This window comes from Tiliqua scincoides, chromosome 4 (genome assembly GCF_035046505.1).
Source record: "Tiliqua scincoides isolate rTilSci1 chromosome 4, rTilSci1.hap2, whole genome shotgun sequence".
NCBI lineage: Eukaryota > Metazoa > Chordata > Lepidosauria > Squamata > Scincidae > Tiliqua > Tiliqua scincoides.
Genome location: NC_089824.1, coordinates 113,679,642 through 113,700,183, shown reverse-complemented (window position 1 = coordinate 113,700,183; position 20,542 = coordinate 113,679,642). Strand labels below are relative to the sequence as shown.

The 20,542-nt window shown below is 45.4% G+C and overlaps 2 protein-coding genes across 5 annotated transcripts in view; one reads left to right on the top strand and one right to left on the bottom strand.

The window, feature by feature from the left end:
* The window catches only part of RALGPS2 (Ral GEF with PH domain and SH3 binding motif 2), a 193,099-nt gene extending 179,178 nt beyond the window's left edge, over positions 1-13,921 (bottom strand). The window contains exons 1-2 of one of the 4 annotated variants that reach the window (XM_066623551.1): positions 13,590-13,921; positions 9,824-9,917 (exon numbers count right to left, since the gene is read on the bottom strand). The gene's annotated coding sequence lies outside the window, so the exon portion shown is untranslated. The remainder of the gene's footprint in view (positions 1-9,823; positions 9,918-13,589) is intronic. The other 3 variants (XM_066623548.1, XM_066623550.1, XM_066623549.1) reach the window with 3 other exon arrangements.
* LOC136648423 (uncharacterized) lies at positions 13,246-18,623 on the top strand. Its single transcript, XM_066624533.1, has 2 exons — positions 13,246-14,389; positions 18,242-18,623. The coding sequence occupies exons 1-2, from the start codon at positions 13,246-13,248 to the stop codon at positions 18,265-18,267; spliced, it is 1,170 nt and encodes a 389-aa protein (XP_066480630.1). The 3' UTR covers positions 18,268-18,623.
* Positions 18,624-20,542: the final 1,919 nt, after the last annotated feature.

Here is a 20,542-nt window from a genome sequence, read left to right as displayed (position 1 = left end):
CCACATCATCTCTCTAACACTGTGTTGGGGGCCAGGGAAAAAAACTTACATTTCAAATTTGCCTAAATTTACATAAATGAATACATTAAAGACAAAACTTATATGAATGAATGAATTCTACTGAGTTTATTTATAATACAAATATTTCTATGCAGAAACATGTCTTAGCAAGGCAGAGACACATCAGGAAAAATTTTTCACACACCCCCCACCACCTCACAAAAATGCACAGAACCAAGTTTCTCAGAACCAACAGAGTTCTACCATTTCTGGATTGCAGGAGACACCCACTCACCTAAACACACCAGGAGTAACCTAACATGGAATAAGGATCTTACAAGCAACATAGTAAAGGGGGGCAATGTTTCTGACTTGCAGGAAAATACCCACTCACCCAAACACACTAGGAGTAACTTAACACAGAATAAATCTCTCACAAGTTTCTCCTTCCCACTCAGCAGCACCCTCACCCACCAAAGCAAATAAAGTCAAGCCAGCACATTACCCCTTCAGAAACAGACCCGCGCTACTTCCTCCTGTTCAATGGGCCCCGCACCACACCAAAGCAAATAAATGTGGAAGGAACATGCAACTTCTCCCCTCAGTGTCCACCCACCCGCCACCGAGCAGACCCAAGCAGCACATTCGAACAGACCTGCGATTTCTCCCTTCAGAGCTCACCCGCCCAGCCAGTCCCCCAACATGAGGTACATTCAGGCAGCACATTCAGACAGACCTGTGACTTCTCCCCTCAGCACCCATCCCCCCCAGCACACCCAAGTGGCACGTTCAAGCGACCTGCGATTTCTCACCCCCACCCAACGCGTGGCCTCAGCAGTGGCCTCCTGCACACTGGATGTGTTTGCCAAATGGGCAGGGCTTCTGTAGAACAATCCCACAAAAGCAGGAGAGCTCTGCAGGGCCAGCTACTCTCTCACTGCCGCTTCGACGAGCAGCTGCATCCGGACAGCAGGGGCCCTGGCCAGTCACCTGGGATGGGGGGCTCCCTGGGAACCTACCCATATTTCAATTAACAATCTTGCATTGTATTTTGAAATGTAACCAGTTGCTTTTGAATGAAGACTTAACCATAAAAGCTTGATTTTATGCACCCAAGAAAATAATCCTCCTCTTGACAGAACAGCAGTAATTTCAATAAGGCCAGTATTCTTAAAAGTAGGAACAGTATGCACTGGATTGACTTCACTATCCATGTTTCCTATAGTGTGAATAGTTCTTGGGTCCACTACAGAAACAGGCATCTTGGGACTCTGTGGTTGCACTAGTACTTACTTGTACTTACTAGCTCTGCACAAAGAGTCTGGGCTTGCTCAGTCCAACCTGAATTAAATGGTGAACATTCACATGAACACACCTCCCAACGTGGACACAGTTACATCAACAGAACATGTAACATCTCCCACTTAACTTCTTATATAGTTTATATGTTCACAATTCCAGCTGTGGGTACAATACATAGGGGCCAATAACATATCTGTTCCAAGACTGAATCCAAGGGACTAAGGGCCCCAACCCTATCCAATTTTCCAGTGCTAGTGCAATTGTGCCAGTGTGGTGTGCACTGCATCCTGTGGCGGAGGGGCAGACACTGGGGTTTTCTCAAGGTATGGGAACATGTATTCCCTTACCACAAGGCTGCACTGTGGTTACACCAGAGCTGGACAGTTGGATAGGATTGGACCCTGAGACACCTGGAATGAACACTGAATGAAAAAAATAGTCTGAACTGAGGAAATGAATCTAAAGAACATGCACCCTACACCCTAAAGAAGACAAACCTACAACTAATAAATAATAATAATACGGTTGTTGCATTAACCAAGCTTTTCTTCAAGACAGATGCTTAATTCCAGTGATTCCAACCTTTGGTCAGGTGCTACCCCTTAAGGAGGGTAGTGACCCACAGGAGCTGTTAGTATGGCACTTCTTGGTTTTCACTGCTACTACCACTACCACCGAACACAAGTTACCAAATGCACCATGTAAGGCAACGGTGAGAATCTAAAGTGCTGTACTAATGGCACCTACTGGTCCCTGGTTAGGTCGCTACCCTCCTTAAGGGGTAGCGTCCCAAATGAAAACATGAATGCATGTCTGGAATGGGTAATGACCCCCAGGCTGGGAAACACTGCTTAACTTCATAAACATCAACTGCCATGAAGAAGAAAAGCCAACATGGAGAAGAACCACTGTTGTCATCACTACCTGCTGTTATCTCTTAAAAGCATGGATGGTTCCCCTTACAGTGAGCAGAAACACCAACTGCCCTATGGAGTAGGAGGAGGAAGAGAATGATTTTATGTTTTTATGTTTGTATTTTTATAGTTTAATTCAGCAAGATGTGTTGTGAACTGTGGGACACAACCCACCAGTAGGTTACAGAACTAACAAGTTCATAGCTGAAAAGAAAATACACAGTATCGATCGTGGAAAATGATACTGAGCCACAATTGCTGTTTACTCATGAGTAGGTGACCATACCTTGATCCACTTTGAAAGGCAGGCCAAGAAGAAGGCAACACCAACTGAATGGTCCTGATCTGATGAACGCACAAGGAGATCTCGTCTGTCAAATACCTGAAGGGCTGTCATATGGAAGAAGGGACAAATTTGTTCTCAACTGCCTCTGAAAGTAGAACTAGAACCAACAGGTACAAACTGCAAGAGAAAAGATTCCAACTGGACATCAGGGGGAAAAATTCTTGATGGTAAGGGCAGTTTAGCAGTGGAAAAGATTGTCAAGAAAGGTGGTGAATTCTCCCTCACAGGAAATCTTCAAGCAGAGGCTCGACAAGCACCTAGGAGGATTTCCTGCTACAGGTGGGGAGGTTTGGATTAGATGACCGTTTAGGACCCTTCCAACTCTATGTTTCTATGATCTAAATATCTGTTTGGCAGACATGGAACTCTATAGGCTGATCCGTACATAGGGTGAAAAAGCAGAATGCAAGGGATTTGCAATTCTGGTTTCCCCACTTATGCTTCAATGTAGAAAGTGATCAAATATCACCATAACATCAACCCATGAGTCCCTTCTTCACAGAACCTCACAGTTCTACTTTTCCCATTTCTGTCTAATTGTGAATCAACCCTTTGAGTTTAAAACTTGAATGCCAATATAAGCTTGCTTCTCAATGTCTACTTTTGATGTTGCTGGAGGCAGTCTCTTTACTGAGCTTGTACACTATACGAGTAGTTGCTGGCAAAGTCCTAACCGAAAATGAAGTTCTATTACAAACTTACAGCCCGATCCTACCTAAATTGCAACAAAAAAGCTGGAGCAGCACTAAAATGCAGTGATGGGGGAGTGAAGAACCCTGACAATTTAACTGTTACACAACACCTTTAAGATTCACCTCACTTTTGTTCTTTTATCTGTGACTTTGACAATGCACTCTGATGCATCAATAAAGACAACAGTGTGATTGTAGAAGAGGCAGAGCAACCATACTGTACTTTTAACAAAGCTACCAATAGTTTCCCATTTGACTAAAGATATGTCTGCAAAGCAAACATTAGCTCCCACCTTGAGGTAAAGTGATCTGTGCAAGCACTCCCAATGCCTAAACAGTATTTCTTCTCTAAGCATGTTAGATCATAACCTGCAAGCCACCATAGGCTCACAATTCCATTTACCAGCAAACACTCTGAGTGTCTTAGCAGTACAACACCAAAACAACTCCTAGTCTAGCCTGTTCCTGTCCACCTTCCATGACACCACATTAACTCCAAGCACATCAGCTTCTCAAAGTCAACACAACCATCTTTTCGGCTCCACATTCAGACTAGAATAGGGGCAGGAATTCCAATAGTTATGCTGAGGTTATGCAACTGAAGGGATAATCACTGACCCAAACTTGGAACTGGGGGAGGGGTAGTCTGACCTCATGCAAACTTACAACCTAGTGAATATTTCCAAAGCTAGATGGATGTTCCTTTTTGGCTCCCTCTTTTAACAACCAGTAGCAGGCTGGCTAAAGAGAATCACAGATACAGGAATGCCTCTGCATCCACAGGAGTTCTATTCTGAAACCCCCCAGATATGCACAAATTCGCAGAAACAGGAGATGCCCCCAGCTTCTGGAGGCAAGCTGTACTCCCCTAGCCTCCATGGGCTCTTCTGAGCCCCACGGCCTCTGCAGGGCTCCAAATGATGATTTCAAGTGGAAAAAAATCACTTCCAGTTTTTCAGCAAAACCAGAACATTTTTATGCCTTTAAAAAGGTATTATGAGGGCCAGGGAAGCTCCCTCATAATGCCTTTTAAAAGACAAAAAAATGCCACTTCCAGTTTTGCAAAAAAACCAGATGTGACTTTCACTTGAAATAGTCATTCTGAGCTCCGCAGAGGCCATGGGTGGAGCCAACATCAGTTGGCAAGGGGAGGGTAGTGGATATGGGATCCATGGATATGGCGGTACCCCCTGTACCAAAATAAAAGTTGCTCTGGTGTTTTCTTTTTATACTCCTGAACACCCCCTTCTATCTATACAGGACTCCAACAATTTACAAAAGGCTCAAGATCAGTGGTGGACCTCCCCAGCTCCGCACCCCAGTGCAAAGGTTTGCAATAGCGTCCCCCGCAGGCTGTCACCAACCCTGCACACAAATTCGCCCCCCACCTGAGGTTCATGGAGCCTCACGCGACCACAGGTTGCCTTGGGGAAGCTTCCCGAGTCTTCCCCGAGGCTTTAAACCAGTGATTTTCAACCTTTTCCATCTCACAGCACACTGGCAAGGCACTAAAATGGTCAAAGCACACCATCAGTTTTTTGACAATTGACTGTGCTGTGCTGTGCAGTTTGGGGGCTCACACCCCCAAATGGCCCTACTAATAAATGACCTTCTCTGAATTTTCTACAGCATAGCAGGGGACCATTTGCAGCACACCAGTGCGCCACAGCACAGTGGTAGAAAATAGCTGTTTTAAACTATGCCTCTGGAAAACCGGAAGCACAGTTTCCGACCCTGTCAGGAGCCTCAGAGAGGCTCCTGCAGGGTCCTGAAGGCTAACACCTGGGGCATTTGCCCCATTGGACATAATGGGAGATCCACCACTGCTCAAGATGTGTCTTTGAAGACTACAAGGAAGATCAAATTTCTGTATCCAATCTAGTTCATATCAAAGCAATAACACTCATGGAAACCATACTGATTTTTACAGAAAATTGCTTCTTTGGATGTATAGCATGACAACAACAAAATTTAACTATGGCTGCAGTCCTATCCACACTTACTTTCCTGGGAGTAAGGTCCACTCAGCACAAAGGGACTTACTTCTGTGTCAACAGATATAGGATTGCGCTATAAGCTGCAGTTCATACAACTGAGGCAGAGCCAAAGCCTATGCATGTCTACTTAGAAGTAAGTCCCATTATAGTCAATGGGGCTTACTCCCCAGGTAAAGTGTGGACAGAATTAGAGCCACAGCCACCTCATAATGCAACATGTGCCATACTACCAATTATAGCAATTAGAAATGACAGACTGTTTAGAAAATTAAATTACACTTTAAACTAAACTTTAAAGTTCTTTACAGCAATACATCACTTTGAATTTAATAAATTAGAGAAGTGGTATTCAAACTTTTTAGCACAGAACCCACTTCTGAGAACGACAATCTGTCCAGCAGCCACCAGAAGCGATGTTATCAATCTGGAAGTGATGTCATTGCCGGAAGTGACATCAAACAGGAAGTGCCCTCATTGTGATGACAGCATCAGAAGGATGTCATCAAGCAGGAAGTGACATCTCCCTTTAATACAGTCAACACCACATGTATTAAAATGTATTAAAGGGAGACGAATTATACTCAACTTGGAAGAAAGTAAGCATCTCAGCTTATCAGAGCCACAGTAAGCTACAATTTCATGAGCCCAGAAAAACAGCCAGCTTATCAAAACCACACTGGCAAGCAAGGGCTACCTACTACACCAATCCCAAGTCAGTCTTACAAAACTGTGTCTTGCACACACACCAGCAAGGTTGCAAAAGAGAGCCCAAGGACAGATTTCTGCCTTGTATTTCAGAGACCATTCCTTGCACACGATCAACAGATGCACCTTCCCACCTCCAGCGCTAAACAATTTCAAGTGATTTCTAGGCAGAAGTAAGGTTTTCCACCTCCACTTTTCACTACCTAGCTCACTTGCCATCTTCCAACTGCGGAGGCGCAGCGCAGACCACAGATACTTCTAACTTCTTAGTTATGTAGACCAAAAATAAGTTGAACATGCTAGTTTAGATTCCAGTCTAGATGATTGGAGGTTTTTTTTAAACAAACTTTTCAGGAAAACTTTTCCAAAATTTTGCAGAATACTAATATTGCTAGTTGGGGTGAATGTATAAGCTGATATCTAGTACATAACAGTGAAGAATTAGCATCAGTAGGAAATACACGATATATATGCATGGTAGTGTTGAGAATTTTCTAAGCATTTATGCTGTAAGGCACGTTTGCAGGGCTTACTGCCGGGCTCCAGCCGGCGCTGAGCCAGCACATGGCGGGTGCCCGCGTTCCTCGGTTCAGCGGTGTCTGAGACTGCCGGGCTGCAGAACGGGAAATGGGGGCGTGTCCAGGGGCGTGGGGGAGCCAGGGAGGGGGAGGCATGGCTGGGGTGTGGGGGAGGTGTGTCAGAGGGCGGGGGAGAGGCAGATCCATGGAGCCGAGCTCTGCAGGATCCAGGGCGCTCGGGCATGACTGTGCGCCCTACACGAGCGCCTCCACTTTAGCAGCGACCAAACAGTCACCGCTAAAGTGAGTAGTCTCATTGTGGGACTGCTTCCCTTACTCGGGGGAAGGGGACAAATGTGCTTCTCCTGAGGAGCCTCCCGCAGTAGCGCTGGATCTAGCGGGAGCCCTTTGTGGAGCCACCGGGTCCAGCAGCTCCAGACAGTTCAGGATTGGGCTGCCCGTCATGTTAATTTTACATACTGTATAAATATCTCAAAAAGTTTTTTCAGTATCCAAAAGGTATTTAAGCTGAAGTATTTGGTTACAAAAATTCAAAGCACATTAAATCTTTTTTAAATATCATTTTCAAATGAATTCAAGACTTTAAAATTTTTTGTTAACATTACTAACTATTTTAAGACCATTCAATAGTTTGCCCTTCCATTACATTTTATAAACTTAAGGAAATCAGTTGAAGATATTGAAAACTTAACATACTAATTTTAGCACAACCAAAGAGCTACACATTTCAGATATAGGTATTTCCTAGCTATAAATTCTTTTCTCATATTCTATCCAGACATTCAATCAGCATGTCGCAGGGAGTTGCACTTATAGCTGCATTCACTGGCTATGCTCCCAACCTTACACATTCAGTGCAAGGTGAAAAGGGGTGATACAGAACATATGTGCCTACAGCTGTTCTCCCCCTCTACTATACACATACATGGAGGTAAGGTGAGAGGGTATGGGAGGAAGCAGTATCCACAACCTCTGCCTCCTTCATATGCTTACAATGTTAATTACAGTTTAGAATCTGCTCAATTTGACTATTATTGTTTCACTATTAAATATTTATTTATTTATTAGCTGCATTTCTACCCCACCTTTCTTCCTGAAGGGACTCAAGGCAGTTTACAACAAAGTTCAGAAATACAAAACAAATCACAATTAAATACACAAACTAAAACAATTAAAACGCTTCACAATTAAGAATATCTTAAAAACGGCAATAACACATTAATACAATAAAAATAGCAGCAACAGCAATGTTAGAAAAACCCCAAGCCTGTAAAATCAGATGTTTACAAGGCCGAGAACTCAGAAGAGTTGTCTAAAAAGAGATATCTTCAGGCCTCTCCAGAAGGCTTCTAGGGAGGAAACAGTTCGTAAACCAAGGGGGAGGGAGTTCGATCATGTTGGTGCCACTACTGAGCAGGCCCATGCACCTCCCTGGGGCCTTCTCCAGTGACCTGAGGCAATGAGCTGAATTATATGAATGCCAGAGGTTTCTTGGATACCCTGGCAAGCTGTAAGTGACTTTAAAGGTCAAAACCAGCACCTTGAATTGGGTCCAGAAACAAATGCGCAGCCAGTGCAGCTATCGACAAGCTGCCTGGCAGTCTTACTGCCTACCTCCAGTGTCTACACGAGCCACTGCATTCTGCACTAATTGCTGTTTCTGAACCATCTGCAAGGGCAGCCCCAACATAGAAGTTGTTGCAATAATCTAACCTTGATATCACCTTGATTACCGTGCCCAGGTCTGCATGATCCAAGTACAGCTGCAGCCAAAGCTGTGCACTAGCCAAAGCTGAACAACAGCGCCACTGGCCACAGCCGCCAACTGGGAATCCAGGAGCAGCTGTGAGTCCAGGTAAACCCCCTAAGCTGCAGAACAGATCCTTCAGGGCAAGTACAGTACCATTCAGTGCAGGACTTAATTTAAGTGCTTAATTAAATCTTAAATGCAGATTTAATTTCAGCTTATTAGCCCTCATCCAGAACCCAACCACCTCCAGGCAGTGCTCCAGGACCTCAGTTGCCACCCTAGAATATGGAGGAAAGGAGAGATAGAACTGGGAGTCATCAGCATACTGATAGCACATCGCCCCAAATCCCCAGATGACTTTTTCAGGAGGGGTCAAAGCACTGCCCGCTTCAAAGAAAGCAGCAGCCCCCATTCTTATAGAAAAAACATAGAAGTGAAACGTTTTCCACTCCACATTACCAAACCCAATACATTCTGTAAAGAACATTGAACTACACACTACCATAATGCTCCTCTATGCTGAAACTGATATACTATTCAGGAAGCATTTATTTCTGTTTCTCACTCTACACTGGAACAGGGGAGTTCAGGGTTTACAAGCACTTTTATAGGGCTAAGCAAATTTATTTTACCCTCTCCAATACTCACACATAGAGAAGTACAAGTAAGAAAGAAACAGACTTCTAAAACATGCTTACACAAAACAACACTCCTTTATTCTAGATTAAATTAACAGGGACTAATTAATATTTCTCAGCTTTCTATTCACAGTCAGTGTGAATATGCCCATCTTGGGAATTTTGTATGGAAAGGCAAATTAAAATTCTTATTAAATAGAAAAAGATTACAAACATCACTCTGAATATAAACATACAATGAAAGGCAGAGAGGGGAAAATTCAACCTTTTATCGCTCTGATGCATGAACAAATAAATGCTTGAGCAGTAGTCTCTCTCAACTCATGTACGTCATTTAACTTCCTGCATTAACATTAAAGATAGAGAACAAATGGGCTAATCTTCAGCCGGCAGAACTACTAATATATCCAGAGTCTCATCATCCCCATTGCTCCTCTCTAGTTGCCCAGCTCCATTCTAACCACAGAAGGAAATAGATACAAAAGCCTACTGGCACTGGCTTGCCCTGTGCCTGAGAGAGGAACAGTTTTTTTTGTTTGTTGTTGTTTGTTTTTTTAAGGCCCAAATCCTAATCAACTTTCCAGCGCTGGCATAGCTGTGCCAATGGAACGTGTGCTGCATCCTGCAATTGGGTGATACTCACAGAGGCCTCCTTAAAGTAAGGGAATGTATGTTCCCTTACCTCAGAGTTTCATTGCCCTTATGCTGGAAAATGGATTAGGATTGCGCCCTGTGTTTTCATGATGCCTGCATAATCAACCAACTCACCCATCAAGACAAAACAGAGCTTATTGTTCCGTGAGTCCCCCCCATTACCAGTTTTATTCCTCTTTAACTACCCAACCATGCAGAGAAACAAAACAAATACTCTGATACCTTCTGGTATTACCACACTTTATTGGTATAGGAATATGTTCTACAGGATATGTTGTGGTCTCACCTGCACCAGTTGAGAACATCTGTTCACAAAAGTTGCAGCAGTGTTACTTTTCCATTTTTATCTTGCATTTCACTAAAAGTTCCAAGGCAGCTAACTGTGATAAAAAAATAAAAAATAAAAACAAGTTAATAAGACTACTCAGGCAGCAAAGCAATGAAAACTCCAGCAGCAGAGACAAACTAATCCTGGGCCATCAGCATCCTCCCCCCCTCCTCAAAAAAAAAAAAATCTGGTGAAACAAAAGTATCTGAGTTCCTAAAAGACAGGATAGACAGGACATCACAAACCTTGCAAAAAAGGGAGTTACAGTCCAGTGGACTTCTCTGGACTATCACAGAGAAGACTTCATCCTGCATGAATATCAACTGAGCCTCCCATTCCAATCCTAATCAACTTTCCAGCACTATTGCACCCATGCTAGTGATTCTGTGATGGAGGGGCAGTCAAAGAGGCTTTCTGTAGGCAAGATAAAATTTGTTCCTTTTCCTTGGGGCTGTGCTGCAGCAACATGGGTGCTGAAAGGTTGGTTAGGTTTGGGCTTTTAGGGCGCAATCCTGAGAAGACTTGGGCCGGCACAAGTCCCTTGTGCCAGCCCAGGAGGACATGTTAGCAGCTCCTCATGAGTCAGCTAGGCCGGCACACGGAGGTGTGCTGGCCTGCGGAGGCTGACATAAGCCTCCGCGCCAACAGAGGCACCGAGCCTTACATTGGTAGAGCTGGACTGACGCAAGGCTCTGGGGTGGGCAGGGAGGTGGCGGGGGGAGGCATTCTGGGGTGGGAGGAGGATGGCTGGCCCTGGGGGCAGGCCGGTGGGGAGTGGGAGGCGGGGCTCAGAACTGGCAGTTATGCCGGATCCCAACCCCTGTTCCCAGGGAGCTCAGAGTGACTTGAAGCTGCTCCACTCTCTTTGGACTTGCGCCACCTCAGGAGGCGGCACATGTCCCAGGAGACCCATAGGGGCCAAGGTGGCTTACCCAAAAGTTGGGGAAAGGTTCCCCTTACCTCTGGCTAAGCCACTTTTGGGTCCCTATCCTATGCTGGATACAGTACAAGCCTCTTGGCTTGCCTGTTCCAGCAGAGGGTAGGATTGCGCCCTTAGTCAATGACAGCACACAGACCAGAGTCTTCCTCAAAGCTCTCAACAGATGGGTACATTTATATGATAAAAGGCTTTAAAAGTTATTAACAACACCTTGAATTGAACTCTAATGGAGATGGAAAACCAAAGTAATTCTCACAAGATTGAAGTGGCAACCCCCATCATAGTGTGACTACAGTATTTTGAACCCGCTGCAATTTTGCATTTTGACTACAGTATTTTGAACCCGTTGCAAATACTTTGCGAAACAAGGCAGTCCCTCATAGAGAACATTACAATAACACAACCAAAGTGTGACCAATGCATGGGTAACAGTGGCCAGACCTGCTTTCCCAAGGAAGGGCCACAGCCACCAAAGCCGCCAAAGCTAGGCAAAGGTGCTCCTGGCCATGGATGCTACCTGCCCCACTGGGAGCAAGGTCAGATTCATGAGCATTCCCAAGTTGCATGCCTGCTCCTTCAGAGGGAGTGCTACTTCATCAAGAATGAGCTGAATTCAGAGCCCAAAATCAGCTCTCCTGCTGACCATCAGCACGTTTGAATTACATCTCATTTTGTTAGTCCATATCCAGTCCATCCCTGCCTCCAGACACTAGCTCACAACACTAACTGATTCCCTAAGATCAGATGACATAGTGAGATAGAGCTGGGTGTTATCTGCATACTAGCAACACCTCAGCCCATATCCCCAGACAGCCTCTTTGAGTGGTCTTGAACAAAAACTAGTATGCCAATGCAACACAAGTTTCAGGATTACAGAAAACTCTTATGGGATATGATCTTAAGAGTGGTTCATTCTTTAAAAATATTCTAACATTTAATTGACCAACATACTATAATTGTTGTCATTGTAAAAACTATCTCAAACACTTATATTATATCAGCAGAAGCTAGTTCCATAAATGTAGCTATTGTATTTTTTGTGTTTGTGGGGCCCATCAACACAGCTACAGCTGTCCATTAGGGATCAGCACCAAGTGGCTTGTGAAGCAAATTCAGCACCTGCAACCGATGCCAACTCAGAGACCAAAAGGCTCATTTGAAAGGAGCAGCAGCTGCACCCACAGAACTTGTTAGAAGTGCATTTTGGCAAGGAAGCAGAGGACTCTAGCAATTCTCCACCCCCTGTTTATCATTAACAGTACTAAAGTTCTCTTCCAATAAAACTAGTTTCTATCCTGTGCCAACATCTTATGGCGGTGAGCAACATCTCTTAAAGCTCTTCATTATCCTGTGTTTGTGGAGCATGGGGCTTAAATGAAATTTTCTGCCCCCCCCCCCATGGCAACAGAGGCCTTGTGTTGCCAACTCTTACTGGAATTATTCCTGGAGATGTTTTGTTCCAACATGTCATGTTATTAAGCCAAGGAGGCCCTGTTAAAATCTCCACTTTTGCTTTCAGTGTTCTTCTGGAAATTGATGCTGATTTCTGGAGACTATAGGCCAAACCTGGAGGGCTTACAAACCTACTAAGGCCCCTAATCTTGGAAAGGCAAAGGTGGGAACTAGAAATGCCCTTTTGGTCTTTTGTTTCATGCAATGTGGGAAGAGAAAGAAAAGAATTATACTATGTCCCTGATGCAATGCATGTTTAACATCCTGAAGTACAGGAGAACATAGGGGCACTAACACCAGCTATAGGGTTGTAAGTCAAGGTTGGGAGAAGCACTGTAACAACAGCTTACATTGTTAAATTCCAGAGGAAGGGCAGGGGACTAACTGGTAAAGCTCTAATAAGTCTATGTAGATAGAGAAAGTTCCAAATACATGCATACATCTGTATATGAACAGATCAAGAGAGAGAGTAGTCCACAGGACAAGCAAAGGATGCTTCTAACTGCAATCAGTAGCTGCAAACACAGTAAGAATCACCTGGTGATAAAAGATTTAAAAGGCAGTCCTCCTAAGGCTATCAAATTCGCTGTGGCATAAGCTTTCATTAGCCAGAGCCCACTTTGTAACATGCATGACATGATCACTTATGTTGGCAGGTGAGTATATATAAATATCACACACACACACACACTTTCTTAAAGCAAAGTGAAGCCAAAAGGTCAAGCAGTGTAAGGTGTGTTACAATACTATGCAAAGCACAAATATTAGTGCAGAATCGAAACCAGCTTTTGTGGACAGCCATAGATGAGAGCGGATCAGAAAAAAAAGGAGCCCAGCACTGTCCATCTCTTTGTTGTAATTGCAAGTTGTGAACGGACAGTGCAAGTAACGGACTTGCACTTGTGGCTGCAGGAGGCTGCTGTAATTGGCACCCACGCAGTATGCTTTGTACTCAGTTAAGAGCTCCCATAAACTTCGTGTTCATCACATGAATCCAAGCCCAACAAGGGCCAATAGAACTTTTGCGACTCCCAGCCCAGCCCTTCCCAGGAATCGCAAGGCCTGCGTTTGCTGGGCGAACGGGTGGGGTGGCTGGAGAGGAGCACGACGACCCCGACAGGAACGGCCCCCCAGAGGCACAGCTTCCCCCGCACTGCAACCTCCTGCCGGAGACAAGAAAGGAGACACACCGTGCCGAGAAGCAGCTCAGTTCGGGGGCAAAGGCGCAAAGCCACCGACGGGTACCCCAGAGACCGGGGGGGGGGGGTGGAGGGAACGCCTGGCCAGTCCTGAGGGCCTCGACGAGGCGCCCACGGGGCCCGGAGCACTCACCGCTCGCTCGCTGAGGGACAGGCGCCGGGTCGGAAAGGAAGCAAAACGTTACGAGCAGGCGCGGCGCGTCCCGGCCCGCCGGCCGCCCTCAGCCGCTGCGCTCTCTGTCAGCACCGGCAGCTACTTCTGCGAGGCACGCGGTGGGGGGTCTCCCAACACACGCCCGCACAGGAGGGGAGAGCAGAGGAAGGGAAGGGACGACGCGCCTGCGCACACTTTCCTCTCTCCAGGAATCCTGCTGATTGGGAAAGAGGAGCGCGCAGGCGCACTGCGAAGACGGTGCACGCGCAGGCCTCTGAGGCGGGAAGATGGCTGCGGTGAGGGGCCGTTCGCCGCCGAGATCTCCCCCCCACAGTTCAACGGTCACAACAGCGACGCCAACGGCCCTTCGGGTGCCTCCGCTTTGAGAAAGGGGAAGGGAACGTGGAAGCTCCGTTTGGTCACACCCTCCACACGCCGAGAGCGGTTCGATCTGCTCCCGACCGCTCCTGGGACGCCCCTTCCCACCAGCTCTGAGAAGCAGGCCGCCTCCCCGCGCACGCTGGCGGTGCCCAGGCGCTCTTCCGCGCTCAGCCCGGCCCTGCCAGGTGGGCCATCACGGAGAACGCCTCGTCCCAGGGAGGAAAGAGCAGCCTCTGCGGGGCGTTCGCCCCGCAGAGCACGCCGCGCGCGCGAGAGAGAGAGACAGAGCGGGAGCACCAGGCACCTGACGGGAAGGTGCAGGGCACAGGTGCGTTGTCAGGTGCCCGCCTTGTGTGCCCCGCTGCCCTCCGCCTCCTTTCCTCGACCGCAGCCTTCAGGTGAGCCTCGGCAGCCTGGCTTTCGAAGCTCCGTTTGTGCCACCTGTGGCAAGCCCGTTTTCCTCCTCTTCCTCATCACACCCACTCCTCCTCCTCGGGCTGAGTGAACAGCAGCAGCGGGCTTGCCAAAGACATGACTGGCTTCCGGGAGTCAGGACTCCAGTTGGCCAGAAAAGGCGGTTGGAGGCATCAGGAGAAGCCAGCCCCCTACCCCAGTGGGTAGGATTGGGGCCCCTGGATGCGCTGCTCTAACTCCCAGGAGCGAAGGATCTCAGCAACCAGGTTTTTGCACCCCTCTAGGAGGGGGAACAGGCAGTGCCTCTGCTGGCCTGCTGCAAGCTGCCTGCCTGCTGGCAGCCAAGACTGACCGCTAGTGATGCCAGCAGCAGAAGCACCACCACCGCCAGGTGCGGCAGATGAGACTCCTGCCTCATAAGAACATAAAACATGAGAACATAAGAACCGCCCCACTGGATCAGGCCATAGGCCCATCTATTCCAGCTTCCTGTATTTCACAGCGGCCCACCAAATGCCCCAGGGAGCACACCAGATAACAAGAGACCTCATCCTGGTGCCCTCCCTTGCATCTGGCATTTTGACATAACCCATTTCTAAAATCAGGAGGTTGCGCTTACACATCATGGCTTGTACCCCGTAATGGATTTTTCCTCCAGAAACTTGTCCAATCCCCTTTTAAAGGCGTCTAGGCTAGACGCCAGCACCACATCCTGTGGCAAGGAGTTCCACAGACCGACCACACGCTGAGTAAATAAATATTTTCTTTTGTCTGTCCTAACCCGCCCAACACTCAATTTTAGTGGATGTCCCCTGGTTCTGGTATTATGTGAGAGTGTAAAGAGCATCTCCCTATCCACTCTGTCCATCCCCTGCATAATTTTGTATGTCTCAATCATGTTCCCCCTCAGGCATCTCTTTTCTAGGCTGAAGAGGCCCAAACACCGCAGCCTTTCCTCATAAGGAAGGTGCCCCAGCCCTGTAATCATCTTAGTCGCTCTCTTTTGCACCTTTTCCATTTCCACTATGTCTTTTTTGAGATGCGGCAACCAGAACTGGACACAATACTCCAGGTGTGGCATTACCATAGATTTGTACAACGGCATTATAATACTAGCCGTTTTGTTCCCCTAATGATCCCAAGCATAGAATTGGCCTTCTTCACTGCCGCCGCACATTGGGTCGACACTTTCATCGACCTGTCCACCACCACCCCAAGATCTCGCTCCTGATCTGTCATCAGTCTATATCTAAAGTTTTGATTTTTTGCCCCAATGTGCATGACTTTACACTTACTGACATTGAAGCACATCTGCCATTTTGCTGCCATTCTGCCAGTCTGGAGAGATCCTTCTGGAGCTCCTCACAATCACTTCTGGTCTTCACCACTCGGAAAAGTTTGGTGTCGTCTGCAAACTTAGCCACCTCACTGCTCAACCCTGTCTCCAGGTCATTTATGAAGAGGTTGAAAAGCACCAGTCCCAGGACAGATCCTTGGGGCACACCGCTTTTCACCTCTCTCCATTGTGAAAATTGCCCATTGACACCCACTCTCTGCTTCCTGGCCTCCAACCAGTTCTCAGTCCATGAGAGGACCTGTCCTCTAATTCCCTGACTGTGGAGTTTTTTCAGTAGCCTTTGGTGAGGGACCATGTCAAACGCCTTCTGAAAGACCAGATATATAATGTCTATGGGTTCTCCCACATCCACATGCCTGTTGACCTTTTCAAAGAATTCTATAAGGTTCGTGAGGCAAGACTTACCCTTACAGAAGCCATGCTGACTCTCCCTCAGCAAGGCCTGTTCATCTATGTGTTTTGAGATCCTATCTTTGATGAGGCATTCCACCATCTTACCCGGTATGGATGTTAGGCTGACCGGCCTATAGTTTCCCGGGTCCCCCCTCTTTCCCTTTTTAAAAATAGGCGTGACATTTGCTATCCTCCAATCTTCTGGCACCGTGGCCATTTTGAGGGACAAGTTGCATACCTTAGTCTAGAGATCAGCAACTTCATTCTTCAATTCCTTAATAACTCTTGGGTGGATGCCATCAGGGCCCAGTGACTTATTGATCTTTAATTTATCAATGAGGTCTGAAACATCTTCTCTTTTAACCTCTATCTGACTTAACTCCTCGGTCATGAGGGGCCGTTCGGGCAGCGGTATCTGCCCGAGGTCTTCTGCTGTGAAGACGCAAAGAACTCATTTAATTTCTCTGCCATCTCTAAATCTCCTTTTATCTCCCCTTTCCCTCCCTCACCATCCAGAGGGCCAACCGCTTCTCTGGCGGGTTTCCTGCTTCTAACATATTTGAAGAAGCTTTTATTATTCCCCTTAATGTTGCTGGCCATGCGTTCCTCATAGTCTCGCTTGGCCTCCCATATTACCTTCTTACATTTCTTTTGCCACAGTTTTCTTACATTTCTTTTGCCTCTTCCCCCTCAGAGAGCAGCAGTGGCTTTGTGCAAAGAGGAGCCTTCCCACCTGCACTTGGCCACCTGGTGCAGAATGTGGGCTGCAAGATGCACATTCCAGGCACTCCCTTTCTTTTTAAATAATGACTTCTTTTCTGAAGTCATGTAGACAGAACTGGGGGGCCCTTTTAGCACACTGCACAGCTGAGGAGGAGCTGGGACTAGGGCAGTGCCAGTGGGGAAGTTCCGCTGGGCAGTTTCCCCATCTCCTCAGATTGCAGTCCTATACGCAGTTACCTGGGAGTAAACCCCATTGACTATAATGGGATTTACTTCTGAGTAGACATGCCTAGGCTTGGGCATGCCTAGGATTGGGCTGTTAATCGTTCTGGACTCTCATAAGTGGTGTGGACAGGGGGGAGCCTTACAAAAGGAACTGGAGGGGTGTGTGCGCTTTTTGTTGGCTCATTTCACTACCTCATGCATGACTCATCCATGCTCCTCTCAGGCTTTCTCTCACTGGTTTTGAGGTGTTTTTCCACACTTAAAAGAGACAAGGGCTGTGTTTAGTGGGATGGGTGGGAAGAGACTGGATTGAGTTGGGGGTAGGTGGGTGTGCAAACCTCTGAATGGAAGGGGAATGAAACAAGTGTCACTTAGAAATACTCCTACAAAGCCTTAAGTGACCTGGGTATTATTTTATTTGGTTTTTCCTGCTATGTAATGAATTTAATTGTATTTTTTGTGTATGGGGGTGCGGGAGTTGCATGTGGTCCTTGCTGTCTCCAAATTTTGCCTTAGTGGTCCCTGAGCTCCTAAAGGTTGGGAACTACAGGTTTAAACTGGCTATAAACCAATTTTTCATGAGTTTTCATTACTGAACAAATTTTAAAATACTGTGGCAGAAATACAACATATAACGTTTTCTAACAAATCACTTGAGGTATAAATCAAAGCAGTATTATATTTGAGTGAATGTTTTTTTCAACAATTGCCTGACAAAACAACACAATTTTAAATTATAACAAATAGCCAAATACAGATTAGCATTATCCTCCCCTTCAGATATTCTGTTTCAAAAATCATTTATAGAGCTGTTTCAAATATTTATCTGTGGGGAGACAATTAAGTATCATCAGCCCAATCCTAAACATTTTGGGTAAGAACTAACCAAAGTGGACTGCATCCTATTGTTTCATTAAGAGACATGGACATGAGCTTAATTCTGTTCTTGAAATCTTAGATTTAAATAGCTAAATTTTGTTGAATTGTGTCAATTATGTGGGCAAATCAGACTGATTACATAGGCATCATATGAATACACTCCAGTTTATGATCATAGTACAGGGTGACCCAAAAAAACAGAACCCACAAATCTTTCAATAAAACTGTTAATTTTAATTTTTCTTCTTTTTTCTTTCAGGGTATACAAGTCGACTTTGTGCATGAAATATTGGAACAATAATCTTCCCCAATATGTATTGGTCAACCAAGGAAAAGACATTTTGCGTCTTTACTGGACCTTTGTAGGATTTAATAAAATTTTTATGGGTTCTGTTTTTTTCGGGTCACCCTGTATGTTTCCAGATTACCATGAAAAAGCTGGGAGTTGCCTCTTCTAATCATGTGTATGTGTGTTCATTCCTTGATAACTACAAGCATGTCTGAATGAGCTCCCCAGACCAAGCACATAGTGAACTTTGGTATCCAGCTCACTTTGTCTCACACAATTAATGTAAATCAGGTAATTATTTCAGGACTTTTATTAATTTTTCTCTGCTACATTGTTTTTATGTTGGTATTTTTGGTGTGTTGATAATAAAAATATCAACATATTTTGTTTATGACTAAACATTTTTATGTTTATGACTAAAATATGCAACTTTTCCCTTGATACAGCCATGGTGCCAGATGATTGGAGGATAGCAAATGTCACACCAATCTTTAAAAAGGGAAGGAGGGGGGTCCCGGGTAATTATAGGGTTACCAGGGTAATTATAGTCAGCCTAGCCTCTGTTTCAGGTAAGATGGTGGAATGCCTCATCAAAGATAAAATTTAAAGCACATAGATGAACAAGACTTGCTGAGGGAGAATCAGCATGGCTTCTTGCCTCACAAACCTTTTAGAATTCTTTGAAAAGGTGAACAGGCATGATACTCAGGTTTAACTGCAGAGCAGTACTCCTAGATTGATTTAATTTCATTTTCTTGTTTCACAAGCAGAATACTACTTTAACCTTAATGTTTCCAAGTCCGCTATGTTTCAGCAGTACAAGATAAGGCTGTAATCCAATACACACTCACCTGGAAGTAAGTTCTGTTTAACTCACTGGAATTTACTTCTGAGTAGACTTGCCTAGGAAGGCACTTTAAGGCATCTACGTGGAGTTGACATCTGATGTGGAGAACACTTACAGTCCCGTTCTATAAAATAGATTGGAGGATAGCTCTATTAGGAGCTCTAATTAGCTCCTCCTAATAGAGGGTAGCTTTGAGAGGATAGGCAGGAGGTCTGGCTCAGTTGATAGAGCTGCCGCCCTGTATGCCTGAAGATATGAGGTTGCCAGTTCGAAACAACTGGAAGTACCCAAGAACTGACAACACGCTGATATACTGATGAGCTGACCCTCGGTGGCAGAGAGGAGTTGCCGTCAAGTGGAGCGTGGGAGGCGAAGGGTCAGAGAGAGGCCAGACCGGGAAGGAATCCAGCTGGAATGAGGAGTTCTATGAAAGACTAGAACTATTCAATTGTAAAAATCCCTACAGGGGTTTAGAGCAGCCTGACTATGTAAACTGCCTTGGATTAAAGTCTGAGGAGAAATCTGATGACCAAAGAAAGGTCGTATATAAATACCTGTATAAGTAAATAAATAATAAGGTGGAAAGGGAGGAGGCGCCATATGCGCACTCCAGCAGCAGGTCATCCAGGACTGATTAACTGGACATGTACATCATTTGATTATCAGCATTTGTGACTCATGGGTGAATGTAGAAAAGCATTGTTTATTTTACTTCTTTATTTAAATATTTATATACACCACATACTTTGTCAAAAACGTGGCACCCAGAGCAGTATATAACATGGTATTTGCATGATGAAGCAAAATATGAATGTTCTCTGGTGATTGCTCTATGATGGTTACAATGTTGTATAGCACTTTGCATTCCAAAAATGCTAAAGAAATGTTAAACATTAAGTGATGAATAGGCATGTGTGAATCTAGTGAGCTCAATAACCAGGTCACCCGTAACTTCCAGTTCAGATTGATATGACATACAAGTGTAATTCATGCCAAGGAAGTCTCACATATACATCACTCTTAAGTTACTTCTTTGAGCAATGTTTCATAGAAAAATCATTGTGAGTTGTCAAATATGTTTGTTGAAAACTGCAGTTATTGCACATACTGATCCTTTCAATTAAGACTGATATAGTGCCATGTACCATGCAGACAAATAACTAACATAATTACATACAATAGGGTTTATTCTCTATCTGGAGGGCAATATCTCAAAAGACAATAGTTCTTGCCAGTTGTACATGGTCAAGGTTCAGCATTTAAGTAAACAAAGTCACAATTAGGTATGTCTGCTACAAGAATTCTAGAGATTTATCCCCCAAGCTGTCAGATATGAGCATATCTCTCCCTTTGCTTAAATCCTCACCATCTGTTCTCACATACTTTTTCCATCTCAAGAGCCACACAAGGCTCCAAGCCGCTGC